Genomic DNA, 23,189 nt, shown 5'->3' on the forward strand with positions numbered 1-23,189 from the left:
CATTTGCAAATTTCTCTGCTTTAAAAGAACACTGTTTATTTTCCACATTTATATACATGTTCAGGAAAATTAATTAAAATGTGTTTAAAATTAGAAAAGAACACCACTTCTTTTGAGTAGGAGCCTTGGCTGATTCCTCTCCCTTCCCTCCCCCACACTATTGTCTTAATAATTGTTGTGTTTACTATCTCAATGCATGCATTTCTTAATTTTACCTGATAGCTGCTTTCATTTAATTGTTAATTGCAATCGCTGGGTCAAAATCCTGGAACTCCCTACCTAACAGCGCTGTGGGAGAACCTTCACCACAAGGACTGCAGCGGTTCAAGAAGGCGGCTCACCACCACCTTCTCAAGGGCAATTAGGGATGGGCAATAAATGCTGGCCTTGCCAGCGATGCCCACATCCCATGAACGAATAAAAAAAAGTCATTTACAATAGCAAATGCTCTACTTGCACATAACATCAGCCACTGCACTTCAAAAATAACCCATTGTAGAATACACTTTGAGACATTTTGGCTTGAAAGGTAACAAATAAATGCAATTATTATTACATAGCTCCACCAATGATTCAGTTGCTAAAGGAAAATTGAGTCACGCACACCAAAGCTTCCAGATTCAATTTTCGATCTGTGCTGAATTAGCAGATTTTAATTGAGGTGGCAACAGACAGTTGGCTTCATTGCCCCTAGATTTGGGAGGGTTTTCTGGTCTTGACCATTATCCTGCTGAAAAGCAGCATATGTGGATATCAGGCGAGGATAGGATCATTTTCGGCTGCAATATCCCTTGATCAAATAGTCTACTGACACTACAGTAGACAACTTGCTTTTATAGGGCACCTTTAATGTGCTAAGGTGCTTTACAGAGAAACCGTGTGAGGAATGGAAGCTGAGCCATGAGAGAGAGCAAGGAGAGATTGGAGGCTGGGTCAAAAGTTAGGTTTTGAGTAGATTTTTAATCCAAGACTGAGCTGGAGGACTTTAGAGAGTACACCAGAGATTAGGGACAAGTGACTGAAAGCCCTACCACCAATGGTGGATGCAGGGAGGCAGGATGCACAGGAGGCCAAAATCAGAGGACAGAAGGATGTAGGACGGGTTCTAACACTAAGGAGGTTGCCACAAGTAAGCAGACAAGAGGCCATGAAGGAATTTGAAGATGAGGAGAAGGATTTTAAATTCACTGCTGGAGGATAGGGAGCCAGCGTACGTCATTAAGACAGAGGTGAAGGGCAAGTGGGACTTAGTGGTGGACAGGATATGACCAGCTGTGCTTTAGACAAGTTGGAGTTTATGGAGGGCGTGGATGATGAGGCTGGAGGTGACAAAAGCAAGGATAAAAGTTTCAGGGCAGAGGGCCTGAGGTAGGGGCAAAGGTGGGCAATGTTGCATATGCCAAAGTTAACAGTGATGGAGATAAGTGGGTTTTGAAGAGCAGTTCGAGGTTGAACAAACACGACAGGGGGGTTATGCACGGTTTTGCTCAGCCTGAGTGAATCAGGCAGGGTGATGGAATCAATGACAAGAGAGTGGATGGTAGGCATAAAAACAATTGCTTCAATCTTCCTGATGTTCAGCTAAAGAAAGTAATGACTGATCCAAGGCTTGATCTTGGACAGGCAGTGCGAGCACAGATGCGGTCAAGTGGTCAAGAGAAACGGTGGAGGGTTAGAGCTGGGTGTCGTCACCCGTCGTATGGAAACTGATCCCATGGCTGCAGATGATGTTGACAAAGGAACAGCATTTAAACAAGAGGAGGTAGCCAAAGATAGATCCTTGGGGACTCCAGAGGTGATGGAGGGGATGCTTTTACTGGAGATGCAATGGCTTTTTCCAGATGAGTAGAATGAGAAACACGCAAGGAAAGTTCCACTGTGCTGGGCAGAAGCTGTGGAGGACTGCATTGTCAATCATGTCAAATGCTGTGGAAAAGTCAAGGAGGATAAGGGATAATACACCATGGTTATAGTCGAAAACATTCATTTTCAAGGATCACACATGAACAATTGACCAATTGGGCTGGAGGGTTCCCACAGAATCGTACCCTAGCAAGGGTCAATAGCAAAGGAATCTCACGCTTGACAAATCTGATAGAGTTCTTTGAGAAGGTGACAGATATGGTGGGTAGGGAAATGCAGTGGATGTGGTGTACATGAACCTTCAGAAAGCCTTTGACAAGGCACCACACAAAGAGCCTATTCGAGAATGTTAAGGGGAATGGAGTTAGGGGGAGGAGAGCAAATTGGATTAAAAACTGGTTAGAAGGTAGGAAACAGAGAGTAGGAGTTATGGGCAGTTTCTTAGAGTGATTGAAAGTGGGTAGCTGTGTCCCACAGGGTTCTGTTCTGAGACTGCTTCTATTCACTGTGTGCATCAATGATTTGGATATATGGATAGGGGGAGTGGTTCCAAATGTGCAAATAATACTAAAATAGGAGACATAGTAATAATTCTGAGCACTTAAGGAAATTGCAAGGGGATATTGATAAAATGGTGGAATGGGCAAAAAAAGTGGCAAGATGGAATTTAATGTCAGTAAATGTGAGATGGTACATTTTGCTAATGAAAAACAAAATAATTATACTTTGAATGGAAGAACACTGGGTGATGTAGAAGGGTAAAGGGAATTTTGGAGTTCAGGTTCACAAAACATTAAAAGCTGCACCTCAAGTGGATAAAACGCCAATGGAATACTGGGTTTTATGACAAGTGGTATAGAATATAAAAGTTGAGATGCTATGGCGAATCTATGTAAAACCTTAGTCAGACCACAGTTGGAGTATTGTGTGCAGCTTCGTGCTCCACACTATCGGAAGGACGTTAAGGCACGATGCAGATTCTTCAGGATGTGGACTGGTTGAGCTGATTCCGTGTTGTAATTTCTATGTAATTCTATGTAGTCGTTCTCTTTCAAACTGATCCCCAAGTATAGTACCTTTGATCATCGCAGATGTCCAATTAAAGCGATTACTATTGTATCTACATCTATCCTGCTTCCTTTTAACAAGACAATTTATTGTCCAATTTGCAACTTCCTATTGAATCCCAAGAGCTTTCACTTTAGCCATAAGTCTCCTATGAAGGATATTCATTACCAAATCCCTTCAGAGATCTCAAATGTATAACATCGCCATCTTACCCTCATTGCTGAATCAATTACATCCCCAAAGAAATTCCAGCAAATTTTTCAGATGCAAACGGTCAAATTTTAAGTGGGTTTCTGTTTATTGCCTTTACGAACATACTCTGCAACAGCTTTCTTTATATTTCTTCATAAGTTCTTCATTAAGTGACTCCAATACCAGGATCCCCACCACTGATGACTCAATGGTTAAGTACATCACATGATGTGATATTGAGGCATACAGTCCAGGTAGGTCCTCGGTTCAATCCCACAGCTGTGCTGAATTAGTCAAATTCAGCCAGGGCAACAGTAGGGCAGTGTTAACTGACCTTATTATGTGGTAGGGAGGCTGAATATTGGCCAGAGTTCCTGCTTCTGTGATCACAATCCATTCATCCCTGCTGCGATTGTGTGCAACAGCCTATTAACATGGTCTAGGCTCACACAGAAGAATATCTACTTCAGCAAGTTACTCGACAATAACCAAATATCCCTGATCACAACAGTAAACTAAATTACAATTATCATGATGCTGGGTAAGGTCCATACAATCCAGCAATAAAAAAATCTCAATGCTGATCCATATGGACATATTGAATGCTTCTGAGGTGCATTGTGGCTCGTCTGGGCAGCAATGCCACCATCAAATTTATATTACAGCACAAGCTCTCAAACAATTTGATTATCAGGCTTTTTGGAGGAGCATTTTTAAATTTAAAAGAACTATTTGGGGGGTGAATGAACCCATCTAAACATTTTGCCCTCAAAATAGTGCAGTAAAGATATAGCACTGATGGCACAGATCGACTGAATCTACCCTGTGATTCACAGCTCCTAACTTGAAAGCACAGCACTGAAAAGAAGACCCAAATCTGACAAATTTATGTTCCCATGGCCTGAAAAGCCATGGAAACAACATTTTAGAGTAATAAAACTTGACTTTTATTGGACTCTTTCACCTTAAGTTTAAAAACTTTTGTGAGCTGCCTTACTTGTTGCCTTTACTGTTAATTAATTGACATTGAAGGTGAAATGAGGCACATGAACTATATAGAGCAATAAATTCACAGTAGTACACTATTATTGTATTCCATTGTTGGGTAATATTTAGCTTTTTAGTGAGTGATTATAGTCTTTTAAAAGAAAATTCTTCATTTTCAATTTTGGGGGGCAAGGGAAAGAAATGATGATGTGGAGAGACTAGTATCTGATTTCAGAGGCATGAAGATGAAATAAAGAGAATAAGAAAATGCAAAGACATGATTCAAAGTGGCACGGATGTCATGAATTTTCAGGAAAGGAAGGGGAATAAAATTTAATGGTCTCAGTTTGTAAACTAGAATGACTTTGCTAACCAGCCCTTTCATTAAAAGAATTGATGCTAACAGATTAGAAAAATGTCTGGCTGCACAGGTTGAAAGTTACCTTCTTACGACATTGTATCAAGAAATGGTATTTTACGGACAGCTCTCGCATAAGTTTCATCACATAATTGCTGAGTCACACGAGCATTATCATTGGAACGTTGCTATACATGATAAAAATTTCTGTTAACGTGTTTTAGGGTGAGGCAAATTTTCAATTCATTCTTGAGTTACATAGCCCAGTACAAATTTCACAGAGTTAGAACTTTTTGTGTTGCTAAAATTCTTGCACACAATCCAAGAGATAGTATGAAGGTGATGTCAACTGAAACATCACCAGCGCAACAGTACTTTGTATAAGCTACCAGAAGGTGGCATCCTACTCAACAGCAAACTTGACACCTGCTTCAAAACACGTAGAAGGAACGTGATTCATTCTCACATAAGTGCAATGCTCCTGTAAATTACTTCACATTCGAACACAAAACCATTGATCTTCCATTACCTGCAGGATTCATATACTTTACCTCGACTGTTCACATATTTTACTTGTCAGATAACAGAGAGCAAAATGAAGAAACAAAGAATTTCCATCTCAGTAGCATCTTATCATGGCCTCAAAAGATCCCAAAGTGACTCATAACCAATGAATTACTGTTGAAGTGCAGTCACATTATGTAGGCAAATGGGGCAGTGGAAATGCACAGAGCAAGGTCCTACAAACACTATAAATAACCAGTTAATCTGTCTTTATGGTGTAATGAGATGAATGATAAGTTAACCTGTGTTTGTGGTGTTGGTTGTGGGATGAATACTGGCCAGAGCACTAAAACTCTTCTTCAAATAGGGTCATGGAATCTTTTACATCTGCCTGAACCCCTGGAACATGCGCATTCTTTAACAACTCTTCTGGAAGAAGGCACCAAAAATGCAGCATTATCCCAGTATCTCACTTAAGTATCAGATGGATTGTTTGCTCAAGACCTGAAGTGAGACTTGAACCCATAGCCTTTTGACTCAAGAGTGTGTGCGAGCAACTGAACCAAACTGACACAGTTTTTTAAAGAACTGTTAATCTGAAGAAAACTATATGATAGAAATGGAGCAATGGAAGTGCAGGAAAGCTATCAAGGCAATACAGGAAACAATACAAGATCTACAGGAAAAGTCTGACCACGATCTTGGAACAATTAAGTTGTAAATATTATAATCCTGCTTCATTGAGTGTTTCCTGTATGTGCACAAACCAAAAAAAGTAAGTATTTAACACTTCTGCTCCCCGATGCTCTAGTGAGCAATGATGTGGAGATGCCGGTGATGGACTGGGGTTAACAATTGTAAACAATTTTACAACACCAAGTTATAGTCCAACGATTTTATTTTTAATCCCACAAGCTTTCGGGGGCTTTCCCCTTCCTCAGGCGGTGTGGAAGTGACAATTTCGAATCCTTCGCATTTTAAGATCACATAACAAAGCCTGGTGATTACTGCCCGTTGCCAAGGCAATCACAGTGAGCAGACAGAAAGGTGTCATCTAAAAGGCCACTGAATATACAACCCCCCAAAAAAAAAGAGAGAGAGACAGAACGAAGACAGTCAATGACCCGTTATATTAAAAACAGATAACATTTGTTCGCTGGTGGGGTTACGTGTAGTGTGACATGAACCCAAGATCCCGGTTGAGGCTGTCCTCATGGGTGCGGAACTTGGCTATTAATTTCTGCTCGACGATTTTGCGTTGTCGTGTGTCTCGAAGGCCGCCTTGGAGTATGTTTACCCGAAGGTCGGTGGCTGAATGTCCATGACTGCTGAAGTGTTCCCCGACAGGGAGAGAACCCTCCTGTTTGGCGATTGTTGCGCGGTGTCCGTTCATCCGTTGTCGCAGCGTCTGCATGGTCTCGCCAATGTACCATGCTCTGGGGCATCCTTTCCTGCAACGTATGAGGTAGACAACGTTGGCCGTGTCACAGGAGTATGAACCGTGCTCCTGGTGGGTGGTGTCCTCTCGTGTGATGGTGGTATCTGTGTCGATGATCTGGCATGTCTTGCAGAGGTTACCGTGGCAGGGTTGTGTGGTGTCGTGGACGCTGTTCTCCTGAAGGCTGGGTAATTTGCTGCGAACGATGGTTTGTTTGAGGTTGGGTGGCTGTTTAAAGGCGAGTAGTGGAGGTGTGGGGATGGCCATAGCGAGGTGTTCGTCATCATTGATGACATGTTGAAGGCTGCGGAGAACATGGCGTAGTTTCTCCGCTCCGGGGAAGTACTGGACGACGAAGGGTACTCTGTTGGTTGCGTCCCGTGTTAGTCTTCTGAGGAGGTCTACGCGATTTTTCGCTGTGGCCCGTCGGAACTGTCGATCGATGAGTCGAGCATCATATCCCGTTCTTACTAGGGCGTCTTTCAGCGTCTGTAGATGTCCATCGCGTTCCTCCTCGTCTGAGCAGACCCTGTGTACTCGCAGGGCCTGTCCATTGGGGATGGCCTCTTTGACGTGGTTAGGGTGGAAGCTGGAAAAGTGGAGCATTGTGAGATTGTCCGTGGGCTTGCGGTACCCTTCGTCGTCCAGTACTTCCCCGGAGCGGAGAAACTACGCCATGTTCTCCGCAGCCTTCAACATGTCATCAATGATGACGAACACCTCGCTATGGCCATCCCCACACCTCCACTACTCGCCTTTAAACAGCCACCCAACCTCAAACAAACCATCGTTCGCAGCAAATTACCCAGCCTTCAGGAGAACAGCGTCCACGACACCACACAACCCTGCCACGGTAACCTCTGCAAGACATGCCAGATCATCGACACAGATACCACCATCACACGAGAGGACACCACCCACCAGGTGCACGGTTCATACTCCTGTGACTCGGCCAACGTTGTCTACCTCATACGTTGCAGGAAAGGATGCCCCAGAGCATGGTACATTGGCGAGACCATGCAGACGCTGCGACAACGGATGAACGGACACCGCGCAACAATCGCCAAACAGGAGGGTTCTCTCCCTGTCGGGGAACACTTCAGCAGTCATGGACATTCAGCCACCGACCTTCGGGTAAACATACTCCAAGGCGGCCTTCGAGACACACGACAACGCAAAATCGTCGAGCAGAAATTAATAGCCAAGTTCCGCACCCATGAGGACGGCCTCAACCGGGATCTTGGGTTCATGTCACACTACACGTAACCCCACCAGCGAACAAATGTTATCTGTTTTTAATATAACGGGTCATTGACTGTCTTCGTTCTGTCTCTCTCTCTTTTTTTTGGGGGGGTTGTATATTCAGTGGCCTTTTGGATGACACCTTTCTGTCTGCTCACTGTGATTGCCTTGGCAACGGGCAGTAATCACCAGGCTTTGTTATGTGATCTTAAAATGCGAAGGATTCGAAATTGTCACTTCCACACCGCCTGAGGAAGGGGAAAGCCCCCGAAAGCTTGTGGGATTAAAAATAAAATCGTTGGACTATAACTTGGTGTTGTAAAATTGTTTACAATTAGTGAGCAATGGCATTGTCTTTTGTAACACTCAGCATGTCCTGAATCAGCAGATCTCAGCTGGGAGTGCAGTTAGGAGGATTATAACTGGCCACATTACCCTGCACTAGGGAGGGTAAAAATCAGTCAAGTTTCTCACTCCTGGTCGTTGTCCATTGACTCCTGTTGGAAAGTGTGCATGTGTGGGTGATGCATGAGGTTGGGATTGGGTTCAGTTACAATGCCTTCCACAACTGAATAGGCTGCCAAAATTTATTGCCTGGACTTGCATGTGAGAAAAGGGCTACTTTGGCAAGGCACCAAGGGGCTGTTGGCATTCGAGGAACCCGCACCCTAGGAACAGTCGATACTTTTAGGTGAGAAAGGAAGAAAACTAAGGGAGATAGTATTTGCTGTTTTCATTCTTTCTTGGCGTGCGTGACTGTATCTGGAAATGTACATTTTTAAAAACACCAGGTATGAGCTTTGGCCATTTACCTTGATTTTCCAATTAAAAGCTTACCCTTCAAATGATTTATTTGTACTTTTTAAAATGAAACACGAATACAAAGGGTGCTCAACAACAGTCGATTCCCATGGCCACATTAGGGTTGCCAACTCTGGTTGGACGTATTGCTGGAGGTTTCATCACATGACCTGCCTCAAACTGATGCCGCACAGTCAAACAGCCTTTTTCTCCCCCCCAGCTCCAATAGTTTTAAAACTAATGAATAAAAGTGTTCTAAGAAAATGAAAAAAAGAAACAATTTTTTTTATGCCCCTATTATTTTTCCCTACGCTGCTTAGGAGATTAATCTTTCATTCCAGAGACTCCAGGACAATCCTCAAGGGTTAGCAACCCTAATCCACATTCACATCAGTTTGAAAAGGCTGCCTGCAATTCTTTGCAAAGACATAATAAGCTATAGTTCAAGACATTGCCATATCTTTTAATGAAAGACCTATTTGTTTTTGGCAAACTATGATGAATACTTTAGAAGTTTATTCTTGGTCTGCAAATATTGTCTTCATTGCAGTAAAAGCTAATAGAAACACTGGACAATCTACTCATTGAATGAATGTTTTGGCATTTGCCTACACAACAACAGTAATTGCACTTTGAGGTGAACAATGTTATCAGGAATTTGGGTATGGAGGTCAGTGTACCTGATTAGTGACCCACATAATCTTCCATCCATTAAATCATGTTTACCTCAAAAGTAAGTTATTGTGTGAAGCATTTTGACATGTTTCAACATGAAGTGCTATAAAATGCAAGTATTATTTATTACAAATAACGTTCTATTTCAGATCTTTAAGTGAGAGCTAACGTCATTGTAAGTGTTGAAATAAGGCTGGATTTTGACCTTTCTTTAGGCACTTTTAGTTTAGAGCTTTAGTCCTGCAGAGTGGCACTCACAAACCCACAACCTCCACGTACTATTCTAAGATTCTTCCTCGTGCACCTTCGATAGGAGGACTGCAGTAGAACTAAACGCTCTTCCTATAGTCCAATTTAGATCTTACTCATGTGTTGTTGTTAAATAAAGGGGTGGATTCAGCACCCATGGAAAATGTTACCACTGAGCCCAATCCTATCTGACGGGGAGGGGGAGAGGATAGAGAGAGCGAGAAAGAGACAAAATTAGGAGTGACAACCCTGTGCAATTTTCCCCTCCTTAACCCCAGCGGTGAGACCACTTGTCCACTGCGCTGAGATCACCAGTCAGGAACCTTTCTGATGAAAGGCCATTGACCTAAAATGTTAACTCTGTTTCTCGCCCCACAGATATTGCCTGACCTGCAGTGTTTTCCAGCATTTTCTGTTTTTATTTCACCTTTCTGGTCTCTGTGGTTCAACTACTCGCTGGATAAATCACTGGGGAAGCCTTTATACCAACTTTTAGGTGGTCTGCATTTTCTTTATGTACCTAAATTAACATTACAACAAACGCTCTCCATTTTAATGCACTGTATTAAGGTTTCAAAATTTGCCCGTCAACCTTTGGTACATTTTCTCTTCCCTCGTTAACATTGCCATGATTATTCAATGACATTCCATTTCAATGTCATCTCTATTGCTGATCACACACAGGCCTGTTCTGTTGAAACCTGATATCAATTTCCATTGAAATGTAAATCATCATCCATATTTACATTTGAGTTGAAATTTGGTTCTCTGCAGCTGAAATGCACAGAGAAGCAGCAGAGCAAGAGCAAGGCTGGTGAGACACATCAAGACAAAAAGGAGTGAGTGGTGGTGGCTGATGGCAGACATGTACTGGGGCTCGGTCAGTGGAGCAATAGAAGATAAAGAATTAGAATTTGAGGACTGGTGGTGGTGGGGGGGGGGGGGGGGGGGGGGGGCGGGGAATGTCAGAACCCAGCAGTAAAATATCATTGGAATGGGGCAAACGTAAAGAAGTTGGGGTCTTTCAAATGTCAGAAGGTGGGGAGAGTGCAGGTCTAATGTGAAACCGAGATGGACCAAGAAGAAAGGCTAAGAGGCGACATGAGGAAACATTTTTTTACGCAGCGAGTTGTTATGATCTGGAATGCACTGCCTGAAAGGTTGGTAGAAGCAGATTCAATAGTAACTTTCAATGGGGAATTGGATAAATACTTGAAGGGAAAAAATTTACAGGGCTATGTGGAATATCAGTGTTGCGAAACCCATCGCTCTATTAAGTGTCAGCCTTGGCTCAGAGAAAGCTCTCTCTCCTCGAGTCAGAAGGTTGTGGGTTCAAGCCACATTCCAGAGACTTGAGCGCATATCCTAGACTAACACTTCAATGCAGTGCTGAGGGAGTGCTGTGCTGTCAGAGGTGCTGTCATTCTGCCCTCTCAGGTAGATGCAAAAGATCCCATGGTACTTTTCGAAGAAGAGGGAGGGAGTTCTCCTGGTGTCCTACCAATATTTATCCCTCAACCAACATCACACACAGATTATCTGGTCATTTATCTCATTGCTGTTTGTGGGTCCTTGCTGTGCACATATTGGCTGCCGTGTTTCCTTACATTACCACAGTGACTACACTTCAAAAGTACTTAATCAGCTGTAAGGCGCTTTGGGACTTCATGAGGTCATGAAAGGCACTATATAAATGCACGTTCTTCTCTTCCTTCCATTAATAAATTGGGTTTCTGCAACACATAGCAGAACTCAGCATGACTGGAACCCGACTGAAAATTAAAAAGGGCAGAGTAGTGTACAGAACGCACACTTACTGAACAGGAACAGTGGGAAATCGATAACATAAAACCACTCTCTGTCAAAAGACATCCTCATATTGCTGCTTCCCCTAACTGTCATCTTGCTCCTCAAACACATTAAAAGCGGTGTATGGTATGCAAAGTTTCCTATTAGGTCAATGACAAAGCTACATATTTGAAAATAAAACTGTTTCAGCTATTTTAGGTCTCCTCAGCAAAAACACATTTGTATGAGTAGTGTAACCAGGAGGGTTTCAGGTTCTACGTCAGGTAAGGACAGGATCAGGTTGTAATGGCCCTCATGGTTCAATAGCAGTATCTAATTTCAAACATGATGAATTGTCATACAAAAGAAGAATGTTTGACATACAGCGCGCTACAACAATAAAAGACATCAGGAATGACATAGCTTAGTGGAATAGGTAGAAGTGTGGGCAGATGTGAGTTAATGAAAGGGCCTCTTGGCAACATCATCCATAGACATGGGGTCAGGTTTGACATGTACATTGACAACACCCAATGTACCCCTCCATTGCCTGTCTTATCTGACTGCTTGTTCACCATCCAAGTACTGGATGAGACGCAATTTCCTCTAGTTAAATAACGGAAAGACTGAAGCCATCGCCTTCAGCCCCTGATACAAACTCTGTACCCTCGCCACCGATTCCACCTCCCTCGCCAGCCACTGTCTCAGGCTGAACCAGACTGTTCACAACCACGAATGTGATGTAAGGTGGAGAAGTATGAGGTAATATATTTTTGAAGGAAAAACAAGGAATGGGAGTACATACTCAATGTAAAGGCACTGAGCACTGTTGATGAACAAGACACCTCGGGGCTGAAAAACATAATTCCCTTAACTCCGAGGAAATTCACCCTCTATATGTTTAAATAGATTTGCAACTTGCATCACTCGGAACGTTTCCCCAAAGATTGCTTACTCCCCAGAAGAATCACACTGGAAGTTCTAGTTATCGATCATTTACTAGAATGGATTGTATACAACACTGAACATCAATACACAGAAGGCAAAGAATACATTTCTTGCCACCTTGTGGCAACGCCAGACTATTACATTAAGAAAGGTTGCAAGAAGCTCTCCAACTGAATCAGCAAATTTATCTAGTCAGTAGCTCTCTCATCCAGATCAGCAAGGCCCGAGTTAGATCCCAGTCAGTGCTGAGTTAGCTGATCCCAGTGGCGTTAGTGATACTAGTGTCTTCAGGTTAGGGAGTGAAAAACTGGCCAGTGCTGCTGTACCTAAACGCTATCCAGTGATTCCTGCTGTGCACGTGTGAACATCAGGCAAAGACAGGACTGAACTTGGTCTTGATGCCCCCACAGTCAAGCAGTCTGCCAATCCTGACTGCCAGGGCTTGCAAATGCATAAAGGCCATCTGGGCGAGGTCCCAGAGGCAACCAGTACCCGTGGAACCAAATGCCTCCAGGAGAGGAGACGGAATGTTAGGCAATAATCTCCTCACATTGACATGCAACAGAGATGAAAGGGCTACATTGAAAACACAACTTTAAACCTCCCAACTGCATTTTATTTATGCATCGCAGAGCAGAAATGACAATGTCTACGATTATCAATTGTTGCTAAATCCAAAGCCAAACAAGTGGGCAGGAACGGGGCTGGTATCATGGCTTGAGTTCTGACGTTGGCTTTGCTGACAATGAAAATACTTCTCTTTTTGCCAATTTTCATTCCTCAAAGAAGGCTTTGATTCCTGCTGTGACATGGTTCCATGGGTACTGGGCACCCTCTGATGCCTAACCAAAGTATTATTCATCAAATGTGAGCCTGGGCAACGAGTGCTGACAAGCTATTCGACTGTGGGAAACCCATGGCCACTCTCAATCCTATCTTCACTGGTACTCACACATTGGCACTTTCCAGCAGAGGTCAGCTAACTCTGCACAGCGTGGGAACTGAACCTGGCTACACTGGTTCTGCAATTTGAACCATCAAGGGGGAGCTGGATCATTAACATTCATTGAAATCTTAACAACAAATGTCTCCACAACAAAAGACACAAAAGTGAGTGGTTAAAAAAAAGGATTTCCAATTTTAAAAATGAAACTTTGACAATCGGTTTTCATTTTAAAAACATCCAGACACTAACCAAAAACCAAACTGTCCATTCAACAACCCAAGTCTTCTCCTTGCCCAGTACTGAACATGAGTCTCACTTTTTGCATCTCATTAGGAAATAGGATAAAAATATTAGAAAATATATTTTTTTAATCTCCTTACCCACTAGCAATATCATCAGTCCGTAGATTCTTGCCCAGGACATCCCCATCACTCATGTATCCAGCTACATCCATATTGATGCCCTCAAGATCCATGCCATCACCACTCTTATCAGGAATATCTGAGTGACATACATTACTGCTGCGTGATGCCAACTGCCTCCTGAGAGGCGTAGTATACATATAGCGGCCCGACTCGGGATGTATGTAACGGTTGGCATTGGCCCGTGGAGGGTATCCGTTCCCCATTGATGGGGCATCGCCAGCCTGGAGGCGAGGACTGGATTGGCCAAGTCGCCATGACAATGGGGTTTGCCTGCCTGTCATGCTGAGTATACTGCGGCCACTAATCTCCGTGGTAACACTGCCATCAAACGTTGTTTCCAGAGTGCTAAAAAGAAAAGAAAACTCTTTTAGGTGAGAGCAACAAAACTAGTCAAATAAAACTTAAGTGAAGCAAAATAAGCAATTGCCAAAATGGCACCAGATCATAGACTGGTGTTATTTACGTTCATTGCAAAGTGCAGGAGAGACGTGTAACACTAGGGGTCCAATTTCTGCTTTGCTAATATCATTTCACACAAAAGAACCTATGGACCAATGGTCAGTGCACTCAGTTTGACAAGTGGATTCTTCAAAACATTCACAGGAAAAAAAGAATCCAGCTTGATATTACAAAGAGCACAGCAAGGCAAATGTATAGACCAAGGAATGGCATTCAGCATGAAGCCAAGGTAGCAAGGCCGAAACTGCTGGAGTGTTCAGGCATTGCCAGAGGTCATATTCCCACAAGCCTGAAGGCAGCGATGTATTGAACTGGCCTAAAATCTAAAAATGATTTTTGGCTTAATCACCTGATCAACTTCAAAAGTGACCATACAAAAAAATAAAAATTAAATTAATGTCATTAAGAGAGAGGTATTCAAAGAATGGAATAAAAACTAGAAAATGCCAGAAACACTCAGCTGGTCAGGCAACATCTATGGAGAGACAGAGACAGAGTTAATGTTTCAGGTCGATGACCTTTCATCAGCTCAAATAATGGGATGCCTCCCTCAAAATAAATAATATGAAGTATTTGTTTTTTATCTGATCATTTTTGAAGTTGATGAGGTGGATAAAACAAAACTATTTCCTGTTATTTTTGCTGAACTCTTTTGGTCAGGCTGACAGACTTGGTTCAGTGATCATTCTGGACATGTTTGACAAATATTCAAACCCAATTCGTGTGCTGATTGACAACTCAATCATGTTCAGATTCTACATAGAAGAGTTATTGATATTAACCTGTGTGGTCAGAACTCCAGACAAGATATTTAAGCATCAGTTTGGCCCAGTGGTGGCACTCTTGCCTCAGAGTCGGAAGGTTGTGGGGTCAACTAATTTGGCAGGGGGAGGGGCACCAGGTCACAACAGCAGAGAGAGAGACAAGGTGCATAGAAAACTAGCAAAAAATAGTAGAGAAAGAGCAGGAATTAGATGGAGGAAAAAAGCCAAGCCAACTAGCATGGTGTTGGAATGCACGTGTGTTAATGCAAGTTGTGTTACAAATAAGGTTGACGAGCTACAGGCGCAAATTGCCAAATGGGGGTATGAAATAGTGGTTATAACGGAGACTTGGCTTAAACAAGGGCATGAATGGGAACTAAACATTCCTAGCTACAATATAATCAGGAGGGATAGAGAAAGAAGAAAGGCAGAAGGTGGGGGGGTGGGTGGCAGTATTGATCAAGAATAATATTACAGTTCTACAGAGGGACAATATACTAGAGGGTTCAAATACTGAAGCTATTTGTAAACAATTTTACAACACCAAGTTATAGTCCAGCAATTTTATTTTAAATTCACAAGCTTTCGGAGGCTACCTCCTTCGTCAGGTGAACGATGTGAGAGTTAACAGAAAAGGAACTGTGACATTGCTGGGTGTTTATTATGGACCCCCAAATAGTGAGAAGGAGGTGGAGGAGCAAATCTGTAGGCAACTTTAAGAGAAGTGTAAAAATAATAGACTAGTAATAGTAGGGGACTTCAGTTACCCTAATGTAAACTGGGGAGAAAAACAGAGTAAAGGGCAAGGAGGTTGAAGAATTCCTAAAATGTGTACAGCAGAGCTTTCTTCATCAGCATGTTTCTAGCCCAACGAGGAAGGAAGCAGTAGGAATGAAGTAGGGCAAGTGAAGTGTGTTTCAGTGGGAGAATATCTGGGTAATAGTGATCATAATATAATTAGGTTTAAAGTAGTTCTGGAAAGGGACAATGAAAAATCAACAGTGAAAATACCCAACTGGAAGAGAGCCAATTTCACTGATTTGGACAGGGATCTAGCACAGGTGGACTGGAAACAAAGATTGGCCAAGAAAACAGTAAAGGAGCAATGACAGGCCTTCAAGGCTGAGATAGTTCAGGTACAAACCAAGCATATTCCCATAAGGAGGAAAGGTGGGGCATCCAAAGCTCCTTGAATATCAAAGGAAATAGAGGTTAAAATAAAACAGAGAAAGGAGGTTAATGACAGGTCAGGTACAAAATACAGTCGAAAATCAAGCAGAATATAGAGAGTGCAGATGGAAATTGAAAAAGGATAGAAGAAGAGCAAAGGGAGAATATGAGAAAGGATTAGCGAGTAACATAAAATGGAACCCAAAAATCTTTTATAAACATAATAAAGGTAAAAGGATAGTTGTGGTGGGGCCAATTAGGGACAAAAAAGGAAATCTTCTTGTGGAGGCAGAGGGCATGACGAAGGTACTGAATCAGTACTTTGCATCTGTCTTCACAAAAGAAGAGGATAAAGTTTATGTCGCAGTGCAGTGGGGGGGAGGAGAGATATTGGATAGAATAAAAATAAATAGAAAGGAGGTGCTAATAGGTTACCATAAGAGATAGGAGCAGGAGTAGGCCATTCGGCCCTTCGAGCCTGCTCCGCCATTCAATGAGATCATGGCTGATCTGATTTTTACCTCAACTCCACTTTCCCGCCCTTTCCCCACTTGGTTGGCATTACTCAAAGTTAACAAGTCACCCGGTCCAGATGAGATGCATCCTAGGTTGCTAAGGGAAGCAAGGTTGGAGATAGCAGAAGCACTGACCACAATCTTTCAATCCTCCTTGGACCTGGGAGTGGCGCCAGAGGACTGGAGGATTGTAAATGTTACACCCCTGTTCAAAAAAGGGGAGAGGGATAAACCTGGTAACTGCAGACCATTCAGTCTAACATCAGTGGTGGGAAAACTACTAGAGACTACTACAAGGACAAAATTAATTCTCACTTGGTTAAGCATGGGTTAATAAGGGACAGCCAGCATGGATTTGTTAAAGGAAAATTGCGTCTGACTAACCGGATTGTGTTCTTTGAAGCAGTAACAGAGAGGGTTGATGAAGGTAGTGCAGTAGATGTTGTATATATGCACCTTCAAAAGGCATTTGATAAAGTACCACATAACAGATTTATCCGGAAAATAGAAGCACATGTATTAAAGGAACGGTGGTAACTTGGGTACATAATTGGCTAAGGGATAGGAGGCAGAGAGTAGTGGTGAATGGATGTTTATCTGACTGCAGAGATTTATGCAGTGGGGTCCCCCAGGGGTCAATATTAGGACCATTGCTTTCCTTGTTTGTATATATGAATGACCTGGACTTGGGTATAGGGAGTACAATTTTGAAGTTTGCAGAGGATACAAAACTTGGCAACGTAGTAAATAGTGAGCAGAATAGTAGCAGACTTTTCAGGAGGACATAGACAGACTGGTGAAATGGGCAGACACATGGCAGATGCAATTTAATGCGGGTGAGTGTGAAGTGATGCACTTTGGGAGGATCAACATGGAGAGGCAGTAAATGGTAGCATTTTAAGGGGGTTGCAAGAGAAGAGGGATCTGGGAGTGCACATTCACAAATCTTTGAAGGTGGCAGGGCATGTTGATAAGAAAGCGTATGGGATACTTGGCTTTGTAAATAGGGGCATTGGATACAAAAACAAGGAAGTCATGCTCAACCTTTACAAATCAATGGTTAGGCTTCAGCTGGAGTATTGTGTACAATTCTGGCCACCACACTTCAGGAAGGATGTCAAGGCCTTGGAAAGGGTACAGAGGAAGTTTACCAGGATGATACCAGGGATGATGGACTTCAGTTATGTGGAGAGATTGGAGAAGCTGGGATTGTTCTCCTTAAAGCAGAGAAGGTTAAGGGGAGACCTAATAGAGGTATTCAAAACTATGAGGGGTTTTGATAGAGCAAGTAGGGAAGAATTGTTTCCTCTGGCAAGTGGGCTGGTAACCAGAGGTCATAGATTTAAAATCATTCGCAAAAGAACTAGAGGGGAGATGAGGAGAAATTTTTTCACACAGTGGGTTGTTAAGATCTGGAACGCACTACCTGAAAGGGTGATGGAATTAGATTCCATAGGAACTTTCAAAAGACAATTGGACAGGTACTTGAAGAGGACTAATTTGCAGGGTTATGCGGAATAACTGGGGTGTGGGACTAAATTGGATAGCTCTTTCAAAGAGACAGCACAGGCACGACGGGCCGAATGACCTCCTTCTGTGCTGTAAGATGCTAAGCATCACACTAGGGATTTGTCTTTTGGATGAGATGTTGAATCAAGGGCCTGTCAGGCCGTAAAAATTCCATGGCACTATTCGAAGAAGAGCAGGGGAGTTCTCCTGGTGTCCTGGCCAATAACAATCCTTCAACCAACACCCCAAAACAGATGAACTGATCATTCTTCTCACTGCTGTCTGTGAGACCTTGTTATGTGCAAATTGGTTGCCACATTTGCCAATATAATAATGGTCACTACATTTGAAAGCAATCAATGTTTGTGAAGTGCTACGGGACATCCTGAGGACATGAAAGTTGCTATATTTTTCTACAGTATTTTATTCAGAACTGTAAATCTTATTTCATATTTTTTATGTAAACAGAACTACAAAGGAACAATTCTCAAATGCTGTCCTTTTTATTGCAATATCATCCAGATGTTATATTTTATACCCTCTCTGGTGTTTCACAGTGATTTAACAGCACATCCAAATTCGGTCCCAGGCTCATGCCCATGTTTTGCAGCATAATGACTAACTCATCCTGGTCACACCATCAGTGACTGGATACTTGGCATTTGCCCCAAAAGGGGGAAAGGGAAAAATCAAAGATCAAATCAATCCAGTGCGCTCCTGTCGCCCTTCACGGCTTTACACCAGGGGACATTGTCTCAGGATAAGGGGTCGGCCAGTTAGGATTGAGATGATGAGAAATTTCTTCACTCAGAGAGTTGTGAATCTTTGGAATTCTCTACCCCAGAGTGGACACTCAGTCGTTGAGTATATTCAAAATTGAGATCGATAGATTTATGGACTCGAAGATGATCAAGGGATATGGGGATAGGGCGGGAAAGTGGAGTTGAGGTCGAAGATCAGCCATGATCTTATCGAATGGCAGAGCAGGCTCAAGAGGCCGTATGGCCTACTCCTGCTCCTATTTATTATGTTCTTACGTTCTTATAAATGTTAATTCCTTCTTCTTGTTCCAGTTTATTTTAACTGTCTCTAATGTTGATTTAATCTCTTTCAAATTGCTATGATATTTATATGAAAAGATATAAATTGTTTTTCCCTTAAACAACTTGTACTTTTACTGGACATGGTTTCCTCCAGGTTACTTGAAATTTTCTGTAGGACAGTTGCTCCGTGTAAGCTCTAAAATTTTTCATGTTAGGCACTTACATTTTATTTAAAACCTGTATTAACAATTTAGCTTCGCTGTATGTTTAACCTCATGAGGCATCATTAGCATTTGCAGCCTTTAAATTATTTTCCTTACAAAACAGAAAAGTGCTGCTTTTGATCAGTACACTGTAACACTCCAACAAAGTAATGCTGATGTAATGAGATTCACAGTTGGAGTTTTGTACTCACTGTCTACTTTATTCTTTTGTTCAACACAATGGGAAGCCAAGAGAGTGCATATGACAAAGAAAACCATGCACTAAGATATTTCATACCTGTGTGTGATCTGTGTCCCTCGTAAACTGGACATGGTCTCCTCCAGGTTCTGACGAAGGTCAGCAATATTCTTGACAGTCCGTAATCTTCGAGTCTCTGGGTCCTCCCCTATAGATAGAAAGACATTTGAAATTTAGTGCTTCAGGACAGTCTCGGTCTATTGAAAATAAAAATTTCAAAAAACGTCTGTGAAATTTACATTGTGTTCCTTTATATTTTAATGTCATTAAGACTTCATCTTTGGTTGTGTCTCAAAGTATCACTCAATAACAAACTGAATTGTCAAAAAAACTAACCACACAATAGCATACATATAAATATCTAAAAATAGAATATTTTTCTACAGTATTTTATTCAGAACCGTAAAACTTATTTCAGATCTTTTTATGTAAACGCAGCTGCAAACTACGATTCTCAAATGCTGTCCGTTTTTATTGCAATATCGTCTAGATGTTATATTTTATACCCTCTCGAAGTTTCACAGTGATTTGACAGCTCATCCAGTTTCACTCCCAGGCTCATGCCCATAATTTGCAGCATTATGATTAACCCATCCTGGTCACCCCATCAGTAATTGGATACTAGGCATTTGCCCCAAAAGGGGGAAAAGAGATATATCAGAGATCAAATCACTCCGGTGCCCTCTAGCCCTTTATGACTTTATACTCCTATTTTACACCATCCACCAAGCTAAGAGGGAAGCCTCTACACACATTTCTATTGACGGGGAGTCAAAAATTATTTACATATTTATAATGACACTAGGCTCGGCCATTAGATATTGTCAGCACTGGTATTCTATTACTGGCAGCCTTGTGTGAAACTTCATTACAAAATGGACCTATACGGTCCAAAAGCAATTTTGTCTCCTTCTCCAGTTTTCTCCCCTCCTGATTCCAGTGACTCTTGCTGGGAAATGTTTCACAGGCACCAGCTGGCTATCTCATACTTCACCAGTGGCCATTCTCTGGATGGGAGCTAAGACATTGAGCACTGGCAGGCTGTTTGATCAGAGGATCGCCGACAAGCTCAATCCTGTTCCCACACACGCAATTTCCAGCTGGGATCACTGGGCAGCAATCAGAAGCAATAATCCCAGTTAAATTCCTCTCAACGACCCTTGCATGCTGAGACCAACTGCAGCATCCCTACTAACACCCTGTCTAAGATCAACTAACGCAGCACAGGATGGGATCTAAACCTGGCATCTCTTGTGCAGCTCAGTTACATACTGTTGAATTAACAAACGGAGTTACAAAAACAATTACCCAGTGATCACAACTGACAATAGTGTGGTGTTGTTAAATACTTATTTAAACAACTGCTGGTACTTTGGCTGAACTGATGAGCTGAAAAGTTTAACTTCATCAAAACATGGCTTCCAAAGTCACACTGTTTGGAGAGCAAAGGGAAAAGAATGAAAATGCAAAGAAACATGTACGTTACAGCTGAATACCCTTCTTGAACTCTCCTATTGGCCCACTGGTAAAATGCACTGCACTGAACAGGGCGGTTCCAGATTTAGCCTTTGGTCAATAATGAGTTAGCTGATCTCAATTAGGACCATAGTGGGGGAAATCCTGAACTTGAGAATAATGTAAAGTGTCACCTGAGGAAACCAAAATTATAATTATATTGGTGAGATTATACATACCCCCCAGTCTTTACTAGAAGGGTCTTAGCTATAAACATTACTCCTGTGATGTGTCTGCCTCCCACAGAGCCTGTTTAAATGAGGGTGAAGTGTGTATTATTTCAACAGATTTTTCCCCAATTTCTCTCTCCTTCTCTTCTCAAGGTCTCATGTTCTATTTGTGGTCTATGTTAAGGTAGCTGCTCTCAGTTGGAGGAGGTGTAAAATTAACCTGAACACCTGGGGTTAGGAATATGGTTCCACGGCGGTCAGCAGCCAAACATCTTACTAATATGTACATTCTTCAGGAGTGATCCTAGGTCGTGGGAATCAGCAGGCTATGCAACTATGATTCAACACTTCTCTTCGGATCCTGCGACCCTCCCTTTCACAACCGCCATCGCCCCTCTCCTCAAAAAACCCACCCTCGATCCCCTCTATCCTTACAAACCTACCTCATCTCCATTCTCCCTTCCCTCTCCGAAGTGCTTGAACTTTGAAAGTTGCCTTCCAAATCCATGCCCATCTTTCCCATAACTCCATGATTAAAGCACTCCAATAAGGTTTCCGGCCCTGCTACAGCACTGAAACGGCCCTAGTCAAAGTCACTTAATTGCGGTGCTACATGCTAAATAGTTTTGACTTCAAACATTTATTTGCATATTAAATGTTATAACTTCAGTTTTAATTTCCAGCATTATTATACTTACTGTTGAGATTCTGATAAACATCTAGCATAGTCAGCAAAGTCTGCTCATTGACACGAGCAATACCTTCCCACACACACGTGTGCTGAACATGCACTTGACACAACTCGTTGCTTCTACCTATGTGCATGCTCCTCTCTTGAGCAGTTTTGCTTAATCCTGATTTAGTCAATTGCTCCTGTGGTCTGTTTTTCAATCCACACATCATTGGAATCTTGCTCATTCGGGATCCAGGTTTGCACCGACCTAAATATCCACTTTCTGACCCAAGTGCCTTCCTCAAAATCTTGGAAGAGTTTAGCTTCATAGCAGTGGTCGGAGGCTTCACTTCATCTCCTCCTCTTGGTTTGTAATACAGCTTTGATTCTCTCACAGGACGGCTATAACTCCAAGAAAGCAGAGGGTTGCCGACTGAACTTTTTGGTCTTACTTCATAAAGCTCAGGGTTTTTAGACGTATAAAAGCGGTTTCTATCATTTGGTTGCTGCATTCTTGAACAATAATACAGGCCCTTTTCCCTTTTCTTAATTAATTGTCCTGGCTGAAGGTCGGTTATTGAAATTTGAGGTGCACGTTGCAATACTGTTAAATGCCAAGTAACACACATTTGGTTTGTCTTTACTCTCAGAAGAAGTTTCAGCATGCTATGAAACTAAACATCGCATTCCAGGTTACAAATGTACAAGTGCGACCTCTTTGCACAGTATCTGGTTCAAACTAAAGACGACAGCAACTTCTCAGCTGGGTCTGCAGACCTCGCTTCGAAGGGATTGGTTTCCCTTTCTCCAGGCTTCTTCAGTTCGTATCTAAAATGACTGATGGCAAAAAGATGCCTGTTGTGTGCTTGGATCAGGCACACAGAGAACAACGCCGGTCATTACGAAGGCCTGCTTTGAGTCCTCGTACCGCTTAATATTCATCTGGTGTTTCTCTTTTCCATACTTTTATTTGTCTTCCTCTAAAGACTGCCATGGCACAAACAGCTAGAAAGGGCACAATAAGAGCTAGCCAAACCTCAGACTACAAAACATCCATTCAGTACCTTTAATGCACTGAATCCTGCTCTATTGAAGAATCTATTGCCACAGCTTTTTTGTATCTTCCCCACTTCCTCCCCCTCCACACAAAAAAGAGAGAAACTGCAAATATTTTTTTTCTTGGTCAGAGAATGGATTCCTGTCATTAGGAACAATACAAAAATCAGTGGACAACCTTAGGTTTTCTCTCCATTTGCAATCAAACTGGATCTGGGAATTTGCGAAGTACTTTTTATGATCAACATTTTCTGAAAAATATTTTCCGGCTTCTGAAGGTTTTTAAAAAAATAAACTGTAAAATTGTCAAGAGTTAAAAATATAAAGTCAATGGCATGAATTAATTTAGGATGGAGTGGTCCCAAATTA

General features: G+C 42.2%; 1 protein-coding gene across 4 annotated transcripts in view; it reads right to left on the reverse strand.

Annotated features, from left to right (window-relative positions):
* nav2a (neuron navigator 2a) overlaps positions 1 to 23,189 on the reverse strand; it is a 369,482-nt gene that overhangs the window by 181,619 nt on the left and 164,674 nt on the right. For all 4 annotated transcript variants that reach the window (XM_067994109.1, XM_067994108.1, XM_067994107.1 and 1 more), the window contains 2 exons: positions 19,446 to 19,554; positions 13,440 to 13,829 (listed from right to left, as the gene is read on the reverse strand). In XM_067994109.1, coding sequence (XP_067850210.1) covers positions 13,440 to 13,829; positions 19,446 to 19,554 — 499 coding nt within the window. The remainder of the gene's footprint in view (positions 1 to 13,439; positions 13,830 to 19,445; positions 19,555 to 23,189) is intronic.

This window comes from Heptranchias perlo, chromosome 12 (assembly GCF_035084215.1).
Source record: "Heptranchias perlo isolate sHepPer1 chromosome 12, sHepPer1.hap1, whole genome shotgun sequence".
NCBI lineage: Eukaryota > Metazoa > Chordata > Chondrichthyes > Hexanchiformes > Hexanchidae > Heptranchias > Heptranchias perlo.